General features: G+C 36.8%; 2 protein-coding genes across 4 annotated transcripts; one reads left to right on the top strand and one right to left on the bottom strand.

The window, feature by feature from the left end:
• Positions 1-54: 54 nt before the first annotated feature.
• Positions 55-5,266, bottom strand: LOC128166514 (chitobiosyldiphosphodolichol beta-mannosyltransferase-like). Its single transcript, XM_052831748.1, has 13 exons — positions 4,990-5,266; positions 4,817-4,897; positions 4,334-4,437; positions 4,045-4,193; positions 3,830-3,919; positions 3,022-3,132; positions 2,478-2,581; positions 2,056-2,094; positions 1,881-1,940; positions 1,368-1,478; positions 1,021-1,135; positions 467-542; positions 55-203 (listed from the first exon to the last, which is right to left on the bottom strand). The coding sequence occupies exons 1-13, from the start codon at positions 5,186-5,188 to the stop codon at positions 60-62; spliced, it is 1,383 nt and encodes a 460-aa protein (XP_052687708.1). The 5' UTR covers positions 5,189-5,266; the 3' UTR covers positions 55-59.
• Positions 5,267-5,338: 72 nt separating this feature from the next.
• On the top strand, positions 5,339-20,576 carry LOC128166515 (5'(3')-deoxyribonucleotidase, mitochondrial-like). 3 transcript variants are annotated; one of them, XM_052831749.1, is made up of 6 exons: positions 5,339-5,469; positions 13,811-14,042; positions 15,042-15,142; positions 15,559-15,619; positions 17,876-17,990; positions 18,669-20,576. In XM_052831749.1, the coding sequence occupies exons 1-6, from the start codon at positions 5,450-5,452 to the stop codon at positions 18,812-18,814; spliced, it is 675 nt and encodes a 224-aa protein (XP_052687709.1). In that variant the 5' UTR covers positions 5,339-5,449; the 3' UTR covers positions 18,815-20,576. The 3 variants fall into 3 exon arrangements, with proteins under 3 accessions (XP_052687709.1, XP_052687710.1, XP_052687712.1); XM_052831750.1 differs by lacking the exon at positions 5,339-5,469 and adding an exon at positions 5,564-5,859; XM_052831752.1 differs by lacking the exon at positions 5,339-5,469 and adding an exon at positions 5,870-5,890.
• The last annotated feature ends 347 nt before the right edge of the window (positions 20,577-20,923 follow it).

A 20,923-nucleotide genomic window follows, 5' to 3' on the forward strand; every position in this document is an offset into this window, starting at 1 on the left:
AAGTGAAGTTTGCTTCACAGAAACACCACTTTAAAGAAGAGGGAAAAAATTCAATATGTTTAGTCATATTTTATTTTCTGTTCTAAAATGTTAAGGACAACATTTTTCCAAGATGCATGCCAACGCATCTTTTGAAATCTCTCTAAATTCTGTCTCATTTGTCTCAGTTTTGTCTTATCTGTTTTAAAATCAGCCATCAAAATCTACGAATAGAAAAAAGAGCTGCATTACAGAAACTTGGTAGTAATATTGTATTCATGTATATAATATTGTATTCATGTATATGATATTGTATTCATGTATATAATATTGTATTCATGTATATAATATTGTATTATAATATTGTATTCATGTATATAATATTGTATTCATGTATACAATATTGTATTCATGTATATAATATTGTATTCATGTATACAATAATGCAAATCATTTAATTTTTTTTCAAAATTTCAACTTCATGTACCTTTAGTTGTTGGAGAAGTTCTTTGGCATCTTGAAACACTAATCCATTACTACCATCTTCAACTAGTTCTGATATGCTGAAAAAAAAGCAAATTAGTTAATAAAGAGCTCGTACAGATTGCAATCACAACTACAGTCAATAAATTTCATGATCCTCTCCCATCATTGCAGTTGATCGAGAAGAAAAAAAAATAGCTGGTCAAATGATTGGCCATTGTGGATGAAAGAAAAAGTGAGCAAGCTCACATACCCCTCACCTAACCATACAAAAATTACAGTTTTCAGGGTAAAAGTGAATTTCAAAACTTTTTCTATAAATGTGTTCCTGAAAAAAAAGTATATGCCCCATTTGCACTCTGGATCTGTTGCTCAGTAGTTTTAACCTTGTCCACTGACCTAGAAAGTGTGACAATTACCGTATGATAAAGAGTATAAGTTACATAGTGTGTCCTTAATGTGATCATGCAGCTAGTGGGAAGTGAGAGCTGGGCAAACTTTAGATAATGACCTACAAGTGTTTGTCAAAATCATTTGTCAGTAGAATTTAAATTTTACCAGTTAAATTTGAGGGCACAGACAGGCAAACCACATCCAAACATATCCACTACTTTCATTGGAAGGTCAAGGCCACTTGAAGAGGCATGGAGGCAGATTCCAAGGTTGGCTGCTCCTGTCAAGGGAAATTACTCCTTCAATTACAATACTGAACAAGATTTTTGGTAAAAATACATGTCATTTAGTAAACATATTACAGGTAAAAACAAATCATTAAGTAAAAAATGTTATGTACATGTATGTATGTTTATAAATATTTCATTAAGTCAAAGTATAGTAAACTACTAAATATTCAATTAACAAATATATATGTTGCTGTTTTTGTATTCAAGTATGGTATACATTACCAAGCAACTTGGGATAATCCTCCGATTCCAGCCAAGGTAAACAGAACTTCACTTTTTTCCATTGGCGATTCTGTATCTCACTTCTGTAAAATTCTTTTTGCGGCCCTTTTCCTTTAGATAGGAAATATCAATGATGTTAAGTACGGTAATGATATTTATCTCCGATTCTCCAGGTTTCATGGTTTATTAGTTTTCTTCATGTAGTAGGAAAGTAAAGTTTGGAATTACAAGAGACCTATGGGTCAAATATGGGTCAAAACTGTCACATAAGCATAACCTTTCAAAGGGTTCTCAAAAGAATGAATATCAAAAATCAATATGGATGTACTCTGTCATTTACATTACACTGTATTCAAAATTGAAACCCTTTCATTGTTACATGTAACAAATACCTAATATCACACATATAAACCCACTCATTGTTACATGTAACAAATACCTGTTATCACTCACTCATTGTTACATGTAACAAATACCTGTTATCACTCACTCATTGTTACATGTAACAAATACCTGTTATCACACATATAAGGTTGGGGAGAGAGCTGTCTTCTCTCTGTGCTTCATCATACTCTATAAATAAAAAGGTTTCATTGTTTATAACTATAGGTAGGAATGTAGGACCTAAATGTGACATTGCTATCAAATCCATGATTTTATTGCATCTCCATGAACTAAAATGACATGCCTGTTAGAGCTTTCAGTAGAATTCCAAAGTCTTCATCCTCTGTTAATAAAAAAAAGTAAGTCACTTTTATTTCTCAAATTATATGTAATATTGCAACAAAGACCCACCAAAAAGCAGTAGAAAATGGAGCAATCTACAGACAATTATGTAGTGCAATACATTAAAGGCCAAGTCCTAATTAAACTTTCTTTTTTGTGTTTCAGCAACCATCACTTTTGGATAGAAATGAAAAAAAAAATTAACTGACATGCAACAATGCAGATGTATTAAATGGCTTGTTTCTTTGAGTAGCATTGCATTGTTTTTATCCATAATTTTTGTACAGTTACATGTATCTCAGTTGGTTTTGAGGTCTTAAGCACCTACTACATGTACTTAATACAGTCCTGTTATGAGATAATACAGAAGCCCCGCCCCCTGACCTGTCCAGCTGGTGCTGCTGATGACTAGTGCCGGTCTGTCCCTCAGCCATTCTATTGTCCCATCCTTGGATTGTGTAGTAAAAATGGTACTGTTTGGGATATTTCTACAATACAAAATTTAAAGTGTTATCATCTAAATTCAAATTGTAGGTTTGAATCTTTGTTTTTTTATTAGATAAGGCTAACTATGATTTGTGACTTGTTATTTCCAGTGTGTTCGACTGTGAATTCAAGTATTGACCTTAAAATGCAGTTGTTAAAAATCATCATATTTAAAAAAAAGAGTAATTTCATTTCACTTCAGAAGAAATTGAAAAAAAAATTTAAGTGAATTTAATTTGAATTTGTCTGCCAGTGGATAGTAACTGCCATTTTTAGTCATATCAACCTCTTTTAAATGTTCAAATGTTCAAATCTAAAATATTTGGATTTTTTAACTAAATAACAATTTGTGGTAAAAAAAAATGTCTTATTTCAAAATTTAAAGTAAATCTGAAGGATAAATTTTTACCATTGAGCCTCCTTAAGAATTACAAACAATAACCTGTTACTGAAGACATCATACTGTTGGGAGAGTTTGGTGAAGAGTTTGTGGGCAACAGGAAGTGAAGTCTGTTGAAACATATCAGCTGGTCTGTCATACAGGGTTTCTGCTCTGTAGAGTAAAACATGATTAAAACTACATTATTTTTGGAATCCACAGCCTGTCTTGCTTTTGCTTACTGACCAGTGACCATGGATAACTATTTTCTAAATCCTTCATTAAAAAGGCAAACTTCATTAAGTTATAAGGTCATGTTTTAATAACATCTATTTGTTTAAAGGTGCATGTGTAAGCAATAATGCAATTGGTTAAATTTCCTTCTGAAAATTGTAAAGGAAAATAAAAAAATATGGAGCACATGGCTCAGTGTTCATAGGCTTTAGGCCAGTAACCGAAAGGTTGCCGGTTCAAACCTCACTGTGGTTACTTGATGCTGTGTGTTGTGCACTTAGACAATGCACTTTTTTTGCATTGTCTCAGTCCATCCAGCTGAAATTGGATACCTGCCTAAGCTGGGAGTTAACCTGTCCCATCCAGGGGGAGTCAATGACTCTTATCCTCTTAACACCACGGACCGTGGATAAGCACCGGCTTATGGCCTTCATGGTATGCAGCAGAATTTATTTTAACCATTAAAATTTGGCAAGAAATATTCATAAGAACAAGAAATTCAACAAGTCGGCAGTGTGTAAGTGTATGCTAGATTGGCCTGGATTACTTAAAATGCATGTTAATGTACAATCATTAAAAAGTAGACAATTTAATACTTAAATTTGTAAATCTGTAAATGTATAAAATTATAGTGTACCTGATATGCCAGTTCTCTTGCAAATCTTTCTTCATTGCTTTAGTAACACAGATATTTAAATGTGACATCCTTCCAAATGCGTGTTCATACCTAAACAATAATATCAGTTCATTTGGCTTGACTTATTTATGAAATAAGTCAACTAGAATGCTGAGCATAAGGTGTATTAATTTTGTATCTTTAGCTTAAACATGTTACTACCAATACTCACTCACCATTTAGAAAATTTGACAAGCGGATGTTTATTTCCCAAAGAAAGGCTTAGAATAGAATATCCATAGTTATGCCAATCAACAAACAGTTTACTTCCTCGTAATAAACACACAATCCAACACACTGCTATAGTGGGAATGGAGGGAGGATTCTACCAAAAAATAAATTAATTATGTATAAAGATCATACACAAAATAATGATGATGATATTATGAAGAAAATTGTTACAAATCAGATAATAAAAACTGTTACTGTTGATGTACATTCCATTAACAACATACCGGTACATACCTGAAGAAATATCACACCAGACTTTGGTAGAAGTAATAATTTTAAGCCAAGGGTGATGCTCTGGAACAAGACCTTTAACACATAGCCCAAGAGACGAGGGACATCTATAAATTAATTGTAATAAAATAAAGTAAGCAAAAAAATATTGCAATAAACCTATAATCAATAAACTGGTTTACTACACTTTTTAACATACAATGTGTCAAGGATTTGTGCAATCTGATTAAAACCATCCCTCTTCTCTTTACACTCATCAGAGTCTGACAGGTGTCAATAAAAGGTCATTTTCACACAACCTCTACCTGATGAGGGGAAGGGGGTGGTATCAACCAGACTGGGATTTGTTATTCCTTGAAAAAGATATCTATTAAAGAGATACAGCGAAGTAAGAAATGATTTAGCACCGAATAAGTCATCAATTGCATTTTGGTCTCCTGTAACTCTTACAGATTTTTAAAACATGCAAAAATTTAATCAACTTACTCTTTAAAAATGCAGGCGCCTGTATTAATTCATACAGTGTTATCTTTTCTGAATTCCTTACGGTAGAAAATGGAACTGATCCTACAAAACACCAGAAAATGTGATATTCATATGTACTCCGTCAAATAATTGATAATTTTAGTTAAACCAACAACAATCTGGGATATACAAACCTCCATAACCAACCAAATCAACATTGAAACCCTCTGATGCAAAGGATGTCGCATGATATTGCATCCGCGGACTGCGTCCAATGTCTCCCAGGACAACAATGCAAACGGATTTTTTCCCGCGAATTAAATAGTTCAATATCACATAAAGCAGAAAAAATATCACCGGACACCACAGACACACAAAGCCAACGATGAGCATGCTCCCCTCGGGTTAGACAGCCTGACAGGTAAACGTGTTAAAAATTTGCATGCCTCTTCTATCGTTAAGAAAATGAGGTGAAGGTCATTTAAATCACAGAAGTGTATTATGCAAGGTATTGCATTTTATTCTAATATATTTATATTTTACTTCTTACTTGTCGTCAACTTGTTGGAAAATGTCATTTTATTTTCTTTTTCTGCACAAAACCAAAATTTATCAATATTTGATATAGCGTAAGCGGCATATGTAAACAAGTAAATGTTTTCATGCATTATTAGGTATGTACACCCTCTTGGTGAATGAAAAGTCATTATGTTGTATTGAACTATGGGGTTTTTGTAATCTTTTATACCTTATTCTTCAAATCATGTAAATGAAAATCATTTTGGCCAATATCACAAGATTTTAAATGGAAGATTCTTTACAATGTCAACGACAAGCCTCAACAGCTCAAGGGTGTCACAGTGTCAAATTAATTATTATGAGAATACATTATGTTCCCAACGTGAACTATTTTTTAACTAGGATTAATTATTGTTCGGAATATGAAGACAGGGCTGTCGGCAGATATTCAACATTTGGGAGTCACTTAATTGCCAAATCCTGAAATTTATCACACCAGGGACTAACGAGAACAGGACCAACCCCTGGGACTTTACTCTTTGACTGTAAAAGACATAGTTTTTGTTTCATGAACTGGTAATACAAAGCTATAACTGTTCCATTAGATGGCAGGATTTCCGTATATTTATTATTAAAGAATAATTTAACACAGAATCCCATATAAAAAGTATCATATTGAAGCGAAGTTATGATCAAAATCGAAAATATCCCTTCGGTTCCCTGTGGTAGAATTGTGCTGACTGACTTCCGGTTTCATGTACTCATCCCATTCGATCCTCAGCTGGTCACGTGATACCCGAAGGGTATATAAGCTGAGAAAATCAGTAGGATCGGGGAGTCTGTGTTCGACGGCCGAGACATCAACACATCGAAGCCAGGAAGGAAATTAAGGTTGGTAAGAATAACCTGTCTGTAGTCTTACGTGCCTGTAATAGGCTTTCGAGACTATAGGTGTATATTTGGAGTAATAAATATACAAATTGGCTTGTTGACTGTAGTTAGTACGCTACAGTCCCGGAACGGCGCGTGCGCTCCTGTCTCCGAGCAGCGCATACGCAATCGTAGTTTGAAGTGCGTGCGCCACAGAGAACCGGGGGATTTTATTTGTACATATTTCAAATTCAAATCTGTGATTGAGGAAATAGATCATTTAATTCACTCTTTGATTTGCTCAGGCGGAGCAGCCGAATCCCATATCGAACTCAGAAACGTTACATAAATTTGGTGGCAGCGAGCGGTGGGATTCGGCAAATAAAAGAAAAAATCACATTTAAAATTAGTTGTTAAAATAGAGTACTGTTTGTTTGTTTCTCTTTTATTTGTTAAATGATGAGCGCAATGGATGAAATGCTGGATGAGGAAATCTCTTTCCTTGAACAGAGTTGTGAGCGATTGCGCCTTGAAATAGAAAAGCAGTCGACACCAGTAGTGAGAAATAAATCGATGCGCGATTCTGGCATTGCTACTTTACCCAAGGAAGTTGTAGTTCGGGAATGCTTACCTGAAGGAGTTGCGAATGATACAGTGGTGAGCGTGAATTTAAGACAAACGGAAAACTCTCAGGCGGAGGGTAGTTACATTGATGGTGTTACTTTAAGAAAAACGGCACAACGAAAGTCTGCTTCTGCTCATAATGCACATAATGAAAGTGCGCAACAGTATCAAGCGGATGCGCCGGTAGCCGTGACTGATAGGCTATCAAACGCATCAAATGCGCATCTACAAACGGCGAGTGCGCCGCAAGAAAATCGTATGCATGCGCAACACCATTTACCACTGCAAGTGCATTCGCAGATACCAGTGCCAGCGCAAGCGCAACAACAATTAGCTACAGGTGAATTGAGTACAGTTACAGATTCTGTGGGCCAGAGACGAAATAACGACTTTGCGCTAAGGAGTTTTAACAGTCGTCCGCCTACGCAAATGCCAATCACCACCGACAGGAATGCAACAAAATGCAATATAAAACCTGCGACTTTTGACGGTAGTCATTCTTGGATTGATTACAAGTCTCATTTTGACGCTTGTGCGGCCATTAATAACTGGTCTGATAGGGAGAAAGGACTCTATTTAGCTGTATCATTGCGAGGTGCTGCGCAAGGGGTGCTTGGGAATGTCTCGTCAGAGACGGGACAACAGTATAATCTGTTGGTTGAAGCACTGGAGGAGCGATTTGCGCCGCCAAATCAAACTGAGCTTTACCGTGCGCAATTGAAAGAGAGACGACAGAGAGCTTCGGAAACACTGACAGAACTAGGTCAAGCAATTAGGAGACTTACTTGTCTGGCTTATCCTTCAGTACTAATGGAGGTAAGAGAAACGCTTGGAAAAGAGGCATTTATAGATGCGCTGGTAGATTCCGACATGCGATTGCGCTTAAAGCAAAGTAGACCTCAGAATTTAAATGAAGCAATACGCTTAGCAGTTGAGTTGGACGCATATTACAAGACTGAAAAGAGAAGCCATGTGCACAGTGTGAACTTCACAAAGCCCACTAGTGAGAATGAATCGCAGTCCAAAGATTTATTTGAAATGATGCAAACACTTCAGGATAAGATAGAATCGTTAGAGAAGCGCATTGAGGAGAAAGGTAAAAATCAAAGCGTTCTTGAAGGTCACAGATTTGCCAATACACAAAGAAGCGGGAAAGTGAAGTGTTACAAATGCTCAGAAGAAGGACACATCCGTAGAAATTGTCCCAAATTGAAGAGAGAGCGCGACAGTAGTACTCGACGCAGTGAGCAGCCTAAAGAGGGGAATGCGCGTCGAATTCGCGGTAAGCAGAGGCGAAAAAATCGAAAGAGTTCTAAAGGAAATGTAGGTGCAAGCAACCTATGTGAAGAAGCAGGTATTTTTATAGATTCAGAAGTAAACGGCCTCAAAACAAAACTTCTCATTGATACTGGTGCATCCCTGACTTTGTTGTCTAAGAGAATATATGACAAACTACCAGACAAGCCCGTATTAGAGGAGAGTAGACAAGTTATAACGAGTGCCAGTGGCTCAAGACTTTGTCAGTATGGAAAAGCCGATTTCGTTATAGAGATAGGAAGGTCGAGGGAAACGGTGAAACTAATGGTAGCGGATATTAGTGTAGACGGGATACTGGGTCTTGATTTTCTTAGAGCATGCAAAGGAGATATAAACTTCGAACGAAGTTCTCTGAAATTGAATAATGAGGAGTGTCGCTTCTCATGGGAAGGTACATTAGGGTGCTATAGGGTAACGGCGGATAAGGATGTGTGCCTGCCACCGAGAAGTGAAGTTGTAATTCAGGCTAAGGTACCGGGAGAAAATACATTTGGTTCCGCAGACTATTTGGTAGAGGCCGAGCCAAAGTTTCTTGAGAGTGGACGCGCATTGGTTGGCCGAACTTTGGTAAAGGGACATAATATTGTGCCAGTTTGTCTCATGAATATCACTGAGAGCGTTCAGCAAATTCATGGTGGTACTTTGATTGCAAAAATGACTGCAGTGGAAGAACAAAATGCTTCCGCGGGTGAGGCTGAAAATAGTGCTAAGGGATTACGCAGTGATTTGCGGGAGTTGTTTGACAGGTGCAAACTTAATCTGTCTCCTGCGCAGTTTTCGAAGGTAGAACTATTCTTGCACAAAAACGAGGATTTGTTCGCAACATCGAACTATGATTTAGGGCGGACACATGTTGTGAAACACAAGATAAATACTGAACTAGGAACTCGTCCTATCAAACAGGCGCCTCGACGAATCCCTCTACATTTATCTCAAGAGGTTGATAAGCAAGTCAATGAAATGGTTGATAAAGGGGTAATCGAAACATCTATCAGCCCGTGGGCATCACCCGTTGTCCTAGTTCGTAAGAAGGATGGGACAATGCGCTTCTGCGTTGACTATCGTCGATTAAACGAAGTTACAGTTAAAGATGCATATCCACTTCCAAAGATAGAGGAAGCGTTTGACCATCTTTCAGGGCATGCTATGTTTTCTACACTAGATCTCAGCAGTGGGTACTGGCAGGTCGGCATGGAAAAACGAGACAAGGAGAAGACTGCCTTTGTTACGCGCAAAGGGTTATATCAGTTTAGGGTTATGCCCTTCGGTTTGTGTTGCGCACCTGCCACTTTCGAACGTCTCATGGAGACAGTGCTTGCAGGCCTTCAATGGGACAAGTGCTTGGTATATCTGGACGATATAATTGTTGTCGGGAAATCGTTTGAAGACATGCTAGAAAATCTCGGAGAGGTGTTCAAGCGTTTGCGACAGGCAGGTCTCAAACTAAAGGCTAAAAAGTGCAACCTTTTTGCAAAGAAGGTTTCGTACCTTGGGCATATAATATCTCAGGATGGTATTGCTACTGATCCGGAAAAGGTAAAAGCAGTTGCTGATTGGCCGATACCAAGTAATGTTTCAGAAATTCGATCTTTCCTTGGTCTTTGCAGCTACTACAGGCGCTTCATACGAGACTTTGCTTCCATAGCCAAGCCCCTGCATCGACTCACTGAGAAGGGAAGGAAGTTTCAATGGACGAAAGAGACCCAAGAAGCTTTTGAGGTGTTGCGTGATCGATTGGTCAGTGCGCCAATTTTAGCATTACCTGATGTAACAAAGCAATTTATACTAGATACGGATGCCAGTGGAACGGCAATCGGTGCTGTGCTTTCGCAGAAAATTGATGATAAAGAACGTGTGATTGCATATGCAAGCCGAACCTTGTCTAAAGCTGAAAAGCGATATTGCGTTACCAGGAGAGAATTATTGGCGGTTGTTCACTTCATCAAGCATTTTCGACACTACCTTTATGGATGTCATTTTCTTATCAGGACAGACCACGGATCACTAAGATGGCTGTTACGATTTAAGGATCCGGAAGGTCAAATGGCGAGGTGGCTGGAAGTGATCAGTACGTACGACTTTGAGATTGAGCACCGCCCTGGTCGAAAGCATGGTAACGCAGATGCACTCAGTAGAATACCATGTCCCCAGTGTGGTTTCGAACCTGAAACAGAGCAAAACGTTCGAACTGTGTACGCAAATCTAGACTCGAGCGAGAAAGATGACTATACTTTGAAAGAAGCGCAGAGTGAAAGCAAGGACATTCAGTTGGTTCGTTCTTGGGTTGAAAGTGGGAAAAGACCTTGTAACTCTAAGATAACGCAGCAAGGGTTTGTGGTGAAATCACTCTGGAATCAATTTGATCGCCTGTGCATAAAAGAAGGGCTGTTAATGCGAAAATGGATACTGCTACCCTCAGGCAAGGAAACATTCCAGGCTATTATCCCCAATGAAGAGCGTCGGAGAGTCCTTAATATGTGCCATGACAGCCATACATCAGGACACTTAGGTGTTACGAAAACTCTGGCCAAAATAAGGCAAAAGTATTACTGGCCTGGGCTTCAGAAAGATGTCCATCAGTATATTTCCGGTTGTGAAAAATGCACCATGCGCAAGAATCCAAATCCAAAGCAAAGAGCTCCTATGCAAATTGCTGGTTCCGGTACTCCAATGGAGAGGATTGCAACTGATATATTGTGCGAATTGCCAGAGACGGACAGAGGAAATCGCCATATACTTGTAGTGTCCGATTATTTTACAAAGTGGACAGAGGCTTTCGCTCTACAAAGTATGGATGCTGAAACCGTAGCAAGCACAATCATGGAGCAAGTTATAGCCAGATTTGGCGTACCATCAGTTCTGCATTCTGATCAAGGGCGCCAATACGAGAGCAAGCTGTTTTCTGAAATGTGTCGGTTATTGGGTATTAGAAAAACACGTACCACCCCTTATCACCCGAAATCAGATGGTATGGTGGAACGATTTAACCGTACACTGCTCTCGATGCTCAGTACTTATGTTCAAGAAAACCAGCGTGACTGGGATGTGTATCTCCCTTATTTATTAATGGCTTACAGATCCACAGCGCACGAGACAACTAACTTCTCCCCAAACATGTTGATGTTGGGTAGAGAGGCGACTACTCCGTTAGACCTGATGTACGAGATGCCATCTGATATAAAAGACATTCCTTCTAATCAGTGGGTATGGATTTTGCGTGAACGCCTGGAAACCGCGCACAAAATTGTTAGAGAACATACAGAAAAAGAGATGCTACGCCAGAAGAAATATCATGATGCGAAAGTAGCATGGTCAATATTTGAACCCGGTGAAAAGGTCTATGTGTACTTTCCGGTTAGAAAAAGCGGCTGTTCGCCAAAACTCACATCGTTTTGGAAAGGTCCTTTCGTCATAGAGAAAAAGTTATCTGATTTTCTTTACATAGTAGCATGCGGATTTCGAGGCAAGAGTGGTGTTATTCATTGCGATCGCATGCGAAAGTGTAAATCTCAGATATTGACAGGTGAAGAACAAGAACTGTCAGTAGAGAGAAACGAAATAGAGTGTGAGGCTAACAACTTGCATGCTATTGATGACAATGCGCATTTGTGTGATAATGATTTAGAAAGCGCGAGCGCAGACCTTAAAAGTAGACCCCTGCGCCAGAAACGCGCACCTGCTTGGCATGATGATGTTGTGGTAGAATACAAAATATAGTTCAGTTAAAATATCTGTATTGTTTAAATTGTGTAAATAGTGAGCAGACAGAATTCAATGTTTTGTTTTGTTATTTTATTTTGTAGGAAATGGTAAACACTAAGACCACTACTAGAAAAGAGGGACACCGTTGTCCTATGTGCATTGAGCGCATTATGGAAGAGAATTCCTGGGAAAAACATGTTATAGAGTGTGGAAGGAAGCGTCGCCAGAAAAGATTTGAGTGTACGCAGTGTGATTACGCCACCAACAAGAAGAGTGATATGCAGAGACACGAGAGAACACGGCACAGTGGTAGTTCTGGAACCGTACAAGCAGAAAGCGAGTCTGATCATGAGTGGGAATCATTGGATCCTGGGAGTCTCTCTGACGTGGTAGGTGAATCTGACATCCTGCGCACAATCCCTGTTACCCCAGAAGTGACGAAGAGGAAACCCACGAGACCACTTCCAGTTTATGTTCCTAGAGCAAAGGCCATAGTGAGTCCTGATGCCGTTGTTCCAACTGCTCCAAGTCCTTTTGCGACTCCGATGATAACTCCACGTGAGCGAGCAGCTAAAGACCTCACCATTACTGCTTCTGCATCCAAACCAAGCACCTTAAGGGCCGTTGCTGTTCAAGCTGGTATACTTACCGTGGACGCATCTACCCAGACCTTGACTTCAACGGGAGTAAATGTTGACACGCAGACAGAAGGAACTAAGAGGAGGCGCTTAGATCGAGTTCAGAAATCGTATCAAGTTGGTGGAGAATCGGTGATAGAAGTCCATGAAGATGAAGAGTGGTTTTAAGATGACTTTTGGTCAATTTCAAGCTAGAGAGCAAAGATATTGCACTGTTGTTACTATTAACCCTTACATGTTTGCTTTGAAAATTAGATGTAGTGCATCTGAAACTATATGTTACTGTCTTAGATAAACAGAAAATTTAAAAAAAAATGTATAGTGTTGTTTAATCTTGTTCCTTTTTGATATTGATTTGTGAGAATGCGGGACGCATTTCTCGGAGGTGTGGGTTGTGAAGCGAAGTTATGATCAAAATCGAAAATATCCCTTCGGTTCCCTGTGGTAGAATTGTGCTGACTGACTTCCGGTTTCATGTACTCATCCCATTCGATCCTCAGCTGGTCACGTGATACCCGAAGGGTATATAAGCTGAGAAAATCAGTAGGATCGGGGAGTCTGTGTTCGACGGCCGAGACATCAACACATCGAAGCCAGGAAGGAAATTAAGGTTGGTAAGAATAACCTGTCTGTAGTCTTACGTGCCTGTAATAGGCTTTCGAGACTATAGGTGTATATTTGGAGTAATAAATATACAAATTGGCTTGTTGACTGTAGTTAGTACGCTACAGTCCCGGAACGGCGCGTGCGCTCCTGTCTCCGAGCAGCGCATACGCAATCGTAGTTTGAAGTGCGTGCGCCACAGAGAACCGGGGGATTTTATTTGTACATATTTCAAATTCAAATCTGTGATTGAGGAAATAGATCATTTAATTCACTCTTTGATTTGCTCAGGCGGAGCAGCCGAATCCCATATCGAACTCAGAAACGTTACAATATTACTTGTTCTGTTTTAAAGAATTGATCCCTGAATAGTAAATAACCAAAACAACACACACCAGGCACAGGTTTCCATTCCCTTCCTGCATTTACAAGATCCTCTCTGATATAATTGCCTATAATGAACTTATATTAGATTCCTATAGAAATTATGTTATATGTACTTTTGCCTTAATTTACCCCTTTTAAAAGCAAAATTATTTGGATGGCTGCCTCCAATCCTGCATCCCTGTTCTGACAGTCCTGGAATGCACAAGTAAAAAGAATGAATTATTTGGTTATTCAGATGTGCACCAACAGAACAGATGATTAACTACATGTATAAAAAAAAATGAAAGATATTGCAAGCATTTCATGTAGTAGCATATAATGTATGCCAATAAATGTTAAGATAAATTAATTCCAGAACAGGAACCTGTTCTCCAGTACTAAAGATGGCAGGGAGACGAGGTATTTCTGCCATGGCCCAGAAGCAACTGTTGGTGCTTGTAGACTTGGATGGTGTGATGGCCGATTTTGATGGGCATTTTCTCACAAAATGGAAACAGACCTACCCAGAAGAACCTTTTATTGCATTAGAAGACAGAAAAACATTTTACTTGGTCGACCAGTACGAGACATTGAAAGAAGGACTAAAGGTACTACAATGACTGAGTGAAAAAACTTGACAGTTGTTAATCTAGCTAGTCGTGTTTAATCCCTGTTTATCATTTTTTTAGCATCTTCAACAAGACAACGATAACAGGTATTTAAATGACGAAATAAACATCAAAGTCATTTAATAGACTTACAATCTTACATGTATGTCTATATAGGTAAAGACCGAGATGACTTGATTGTATTCTTAAACTTGCTAGCTGTTATGTGTGTAGCATGGCATGAAGACAACAACATTACATTCAGGGATTTTTGCAAGGTTTTAATTTTTTCTTCCCCTCCCAATGCTTTAGACTCAAATTTCTGTGTTGTGTTGTCTCCCTGAGTCTGGGTTTTCCCCTGCAAATATTTCGATGATCAAATTTCTACATTTATTATTAGCAACATTTAACCTTGATAATGTAGCTGAAATGTGCCTATCAGTTTTAATACAGGCATATACATTATGAATATACAAAACATAACAATGCAGTAAATTGATAATGAATTTTAAATAAACTAAATTGCAATTAATTCAAGCATCTTTTTTACCCGTTTTGTTAAGTACCAGTAAAACAATTATTTTCCCCAGGTCAAGTACATGTATTAGATTGAATGTTGAACTTTGAAAAATCTCTGAATTAGCTACATGAATGTCTTTCATAACACAAGTACCAGGAAACCTGGAATAAGCTTTAGATTTTTAAACTTTTGCTTGGTACACATAACCCAGTCTGCCTTAGCAATATCATTTTATTTTTTTACGATTTTTTTAATTAGCCCATTTATAAAGCAAAAAACTATTTGTAATATGTTAGTTTTTCCTCCTTACTAGATTTATGATAAATTATATTTATTTACATGCTTGTGTAGAAAACACACTGTTTCTTGATCAGGTATTATGAGGTTTTCCCAAAAATATGTTGAAAATATCTTATAGACTTTGTAAAACAATTTAGGCCCCTCTGTTGCTTTATGTATGACAGTATATTTATTTGTAGCCAAAGATCAAGTCTGTGTATCAATCAAAAGGATTCTTCAGGGAACTTCCCCCAATAGCTGGAGCTTGTGACGCATTGAAGGAGATGAATGAAATGGAAGGGTAAGTTCTTTAAGCTGCTTCATTGTGACAAATTTTGAGAAAGCATTGTATGTAAATTACATGGTAATCTAAAGTTTAAAATAAAAATCCTTACCATTTTGAAAAAAAAAATTGAACATGAATTTACAAAAATACATGTACAGTATACGATGGTGGTTTGTTCAAGTTTAAACCAATGGGTTGCCTTCCCCAGCTTAAGTTCCAATTTATTTAATTAACTCTTGGCTAGCAAAGAGATTGAACTTTTTATGATAACCATGTTGAAGTTAAAATAGGGTTCAATGAACAGGTGGCTTATGACTTTGGAATTTTATGCATATCTTATAAAACATAAACAGAATTTATGGTAGTGTCTATTTTTTGTGTTAAATCTGTCAAAGATTTTTAGGTTTATGGTGGTTGTTTTGTGTTTTTAGAGTGGAAGTATTTATCTGCTCTAGTCCACTATTTTTCTACAAATACAGTTCCACAGAGAAGGTAAGTCAGCATCTCAGTGTCAGGGGTGTTTTGGTTTTGTTGTTCATCTTTACGTTAATGTACATGTAAATTCTGTCAGTTGCTCAAATGTTTTTGAAATGTCTAACCACGACTTTGAAATCTATAAAATCTAGAGTCGTTAACATTATCATATGACTTTTTAGATGTTATTTCAGCACTTTATCAAAACCCTTTCTCATCAGTCAGGTTTTGTTTAAAGTTAATACTGGCACCAGGTAATCAAAATGGTGTTTTTTCTCTGTCCTTCTTCATAATAGATTTAATGAATACATGTGTTTAAATTGAAATTGAAATTAAATTGACAAAATGGCACATTAGAGATTGAACAGAATAAGTGATTTACATGTATTAACTATGGAAAAAGAATATAAATGTTTAATAAACAAGAGGCCCATTGGCCACATCGCTCACCTGAGGAACAATAGGTATGATAAAATCAGCTTAATGGAGTAATAATACAAACAATCTGGACAATGTACAATAATACATGTAGATCCTGTATAATTAAAATACATTTTTCCCCCTGGATATTCTTATGTTTATAATCATTAGTCCCTTTTCTAACAGGATGATTTTATAGTCATATCATATGTTGAGTATTGCAGTTCTCAAAAAGATCCTTAACAGTTGTTTATATATGGGATATTTAGCTACATCAAACTCTGAACCTTCTTGTGAAGAATTGTCCTGGAGCCAAAGTCTTAGCAATTATGAAGAATCATCTGGCTGATTAGTTTCTGAGAAGAAGATTTTTAAAAGATTTACTCTATATATTCCAATGTAAAACTTTAACACAACACCCCCCAATGTGGCCCCACCCTATCCCCATGGATCATGATTTTCACAACTTTGAATCTACACTACCTGAGGATACTTCCACACAAGTTTCAGCTTTCCTGGCTGATTAGTTTCTGAGAAGAAGATTTTTAAATATTTACTCTATATATTCATGACCCTAGCCCTGGGGGTCATGAGTTTCACAACTTTGAATCTACACTACCTGAGAATGCTTCCACACAAGTTTCAGCTTTCCTAGCTGATTAGTTTCTGAGAAGAAGATTTTTAAAGATTTACTCTATATATTCCTATGTAAAACTTCGCCCCCCATTGTGGCCCACCCTACCCCCAGGGATCATGATTTTCACAACTTGGAATCTGCATTACCTGAGGATGCTTCCACACAAGTTTCAGCTTTCCTGGCTGATTACTTTCTGAGAAGAAGATTTTTAAAGATTTACTCTATATATTCCTTTGTAAAACTTCGACCCCCATTGTGGCCCCACCTTACCCCCAGGGATAATGATTTTCACGACTTAGAATCTACACTCCCCTTGGATGCTTCCACACAAGTTTCAGCTTTCCTGGCTGATTACTTTGTGGGAAGAAGATTTTAAAAGATTTACTCTATATATTCCGATGTAATATTTTGACCCCCATTGTGGCCCCACCCTACCCCCGGGGGTCATGATTTTCACAATTTGAATCTACTCTACCTGAGGATGCTTCCACACAAGTTTCAGCTTTCCTGGCTGATTAGTTTCTGAGAAGAAGATTTTTAAAGATTTACTCTATATATTCCTCTGTAAAACTTCGACCCCCCCTTGTGGCCCCACCCTACCCCCGGGGGTCATGAATTTCACAACTTTGAATCTACACTCCCCTTGGATGCTTCCACACTAGTTTCAGCATTCCTGGCTGATTACTTTCTGAGAAGAAGATTTTTAAAGATTTACTCTATATATTCCTATGTTAAACTTTGACCCCCATTGTGGCCCCACCCTACCCCTGGGGGTCATGATATTCACAACTTGCAATCTACATTACCTGAGGATGCTTCCACACAAGTTTCAGCTTTCCTGGCTTTATGGTTCTTGAGAAGAAGATTTTTGAAAATTACTCAAAATTTTTCATTAATTTCTAATTATCTCCCCTTGAAAACGGGTGTGGCCCTTAATTTTCACAACTTTGAATCCCCTTTGCCTAAGGATGATTTGTGCCAAGTTGGTTGAAATTGGCCCAGTAGTTCTTGAGAAGATGTTGAAAATGTGAAAAGTTTACGGACGGACGGACAGACAGATCGTCGGACAGATGGACAAACGGACGACAGACAAAATGTGATCAGAATAGCTCACTTGAGCTTTCAGCTCAGGTGAGCTAAAAACATACAAGTGCCTGTGTTTTAATGCTATTCTAGTGTGATAGATTGATGCTGCATTGTGGTAATTCCATTTTTAGTTTGCATGGGTAGAACACTATTTAGGAGCGGATTGGATAAACAGAACCATATTGACTAGGGATAAAACAATTGTTAATGGACATATCCTGATAGATGACAATGTCAAAATCAAAGGTAAGTGTAATATGCCAAAATCTAAAAGAGGATAAGCTGTATATTGAGTGAGAAGCTCATCTTTGCAAGCCAAGATTTCCATTCTGCAATTTCATTTCTATTGCATGTTTTTGAAAATGTATGTAGGAAAGATTAACTAAGGATGAAGGAATACCAATGGCTAAGTGAGCTTTCCTGATAACCTATCGTGCTAACTAGAGGAATTAATTTACTGTAAACATAATATTTAGTGTGAACCACATTCATGGTCAGATATTTTTCTAAGAGCATGGATTTTAGTTAGCACATTTCTTAATGTTCTTATATACTTACCTGTATATGCATGACAATTAGCAATGCAAAAGCAGCTCTCTTCAAAAAAAGATTAAAGATTGCGTACACAACTTGAAATATGTAGTAATAGATTATTAAACATTTGAAAATAATTTTTTTTTTAAACCTAGCTTAACAATGATTAGAAAATTAACTTGTTATACCCCATGCAACTTGTTGCAGGTAGTATGTTTTCCACCCATCCATCAGTCAGTCAGTTCTATTTTTTTAAGCACAATTCCTCTTAAACCACTGCACAGAATTTCTCAATCTTCCTTTCATTTACTTTCTGAGATCAATAATGTTTCACAAAAACCAGTGGTTTTAACTTTAAAGTTTACTGGTTGGTTGGTGCTTTGCTTGTAGGTGCTGTGGACTGTCCATCATGGGAACATGTGGTGTTTACTGCTCATTATAACAAACACATGAACTTGAGAGGAAAGAAGCGGCTAGACAATTGGACAGATGGATCCTGGCGCGATCTTATCATGGACTTCAAGAAAAGACTATGATAACATAAAACTTAGGGTTAAAATATGCAGTAGTGAAAGATATTACAAATCTAGTGTATTTACTTAAATTGTTTGTACTTTTATAAAGCATGCAATCTTTTGTTGAAGTAATAGATTACGGTAATTTTTTATCTTGATTTTGCGGGTCAAATGTTTATAGTTTGTTAGAAAGGTGTTCAAAAGCAGTGATACATGTACTGTGATACATTGATTTATTCCTAGAATTTATACATTAAAATCATAAAGACCTGAAGGCATTTTATTCGATGGGGTGTAAACTGTGATGCATTACAAGTCATAGTTTGCTTAATGGAATGTACATGTACATACATGACTGTGTCGTCATTTTTCATCCATAACTGATTATTGTTTAGAGTTATCCTCTATCTGGGAAGATTAACAGACTTATACTGCCAAGGCTTGGTATTTAGCAACAAGAGTTCTGTAACATGTTGGTGTAAGGTTTTCCAATCCTCAGCCTCAAAGTATTTCTTTCATCATAAAAATGCTGTTTATTCTTCAAACTTTATAAATGAAATAAAAGAGAAATAATAATAACAACAATAAAAGAGGACTTATTAAATTTGTCTATATAAAAGACAGATTTATGGTACGAAGAAAAAAATTCCAGATATATGTAATTTAGAGTTATTGAACATTGCTGAGGATCAGAGATCATTAAGCCATTACAATTACCAAAAAAAAATCTAGTCCAAAACACATTCAACTTCTAATACATGTACCATTTCATTGACTGGTTTGTTGGTTTACTCATTACACAGTCATAGAGTAAACATAGCTTTTTAATTCTATATTTACCTGAAAATTAAAGATTATGAGAGATTACTAGTAACAGAAATAATGATAGACTTCATGTATAACTATGTCTATGGTATTATTGTTCAACATGATTAAATGTGATGAAAACAATTCAATTCTACTGTTTATATTTTTATTTTCTTAACTCATAAAACAATATACCAAAAAATTTAACAAAAGCAGAAATTTTTACAAATGTATAAATACATGATAAAAATATTATCAACATGTAATAAATATTTCAGCAATATAAATATAAAAAACAAATAATTTTGGTCCTTTGTATAAATCTGAATATCAGATACACACCCTTCAACAACAAAACCCCAACCCATGAAATACAACAAATTCTATAGAAAACTTCAGAAATGGGAATATGTTAAATGAAGCAGTACACCAGAGCGTTAAATGAACTGTAAATCTCTGTATTGTACACAGTTATCTTTACGAAATAAAAATATTCTCTTTGTTTATTATGCTGTATATATGGATTATGACATTTTTGATTTTAAAGAGGCTGTGAGACGCAATCTCCAGAGGATTTAATAATCATTTTTACAATATTCTTCACTAAAATATAAATTTATTTAGTGTATGACATAAGAGACTTCATCTAGAGGAGACATGACATCATTCTAACATACAACTAACTCCAGTTATCCTTTTTTTGGCGGGAAAGATTGTCCTTGCTAACATGTTAATAAAAACGGTACTACTACAGCGGATGTAATCTCATAAGGCCCATGCCACAGAAACGGTGACTAGATCAAACTAAGAAACTATTGAACAATAAAACTACCTAAGGGCAATAACAGGCAATAAAATATTAGAATGTCTGGAAATCAGAAAACATATGCAAAGAAACCAACAATTAACACTACTAGATACTAGAAAAAAGGATGATGCAATAACTATGTAATCTCAAAATTACTAGTAATATTAAATAATTCACAACAGCAAATATTCCACCTTTAATCATCTCATTAGGGTCAAAACTAATGGGCTAGAAGAATTATTTTCCTAGTCAAACATTTGGCAGTGGGTCAGCTAAACCCCCCTCCCACCCCATGAAAATATATATATATATCTGTAATTCCCAAGGGACATTGTGTGCAGTTAAAAGATTAATTCTCTATTTGTAATTATTTAAATTTAAATAAGAGTAATCGTGCAAACAATGGCCATCAAAATTTCACTGAACACACTAACATAAAAAATTGCATAAAATACATCAGAAAGAATCAAATCATTTAATGGTCACTGAATCTCTGAATCACAGCAAAGAAAAAA

The sequence above is a fragment of the Crassostrea angulata genome, chromosome 10, assembly GCF_025612915.1.
Source record: "Crassostrea angulata isolate pt1a10 chromosome 10, ASM2561291v2, whole genome shotgun sequence".
Lineage (NCBI taxonomy): Eukaryota > Metazoa > Mollusca > Bivalvia > Ostreida > Ostreidae > Magallana > Magallana angulata.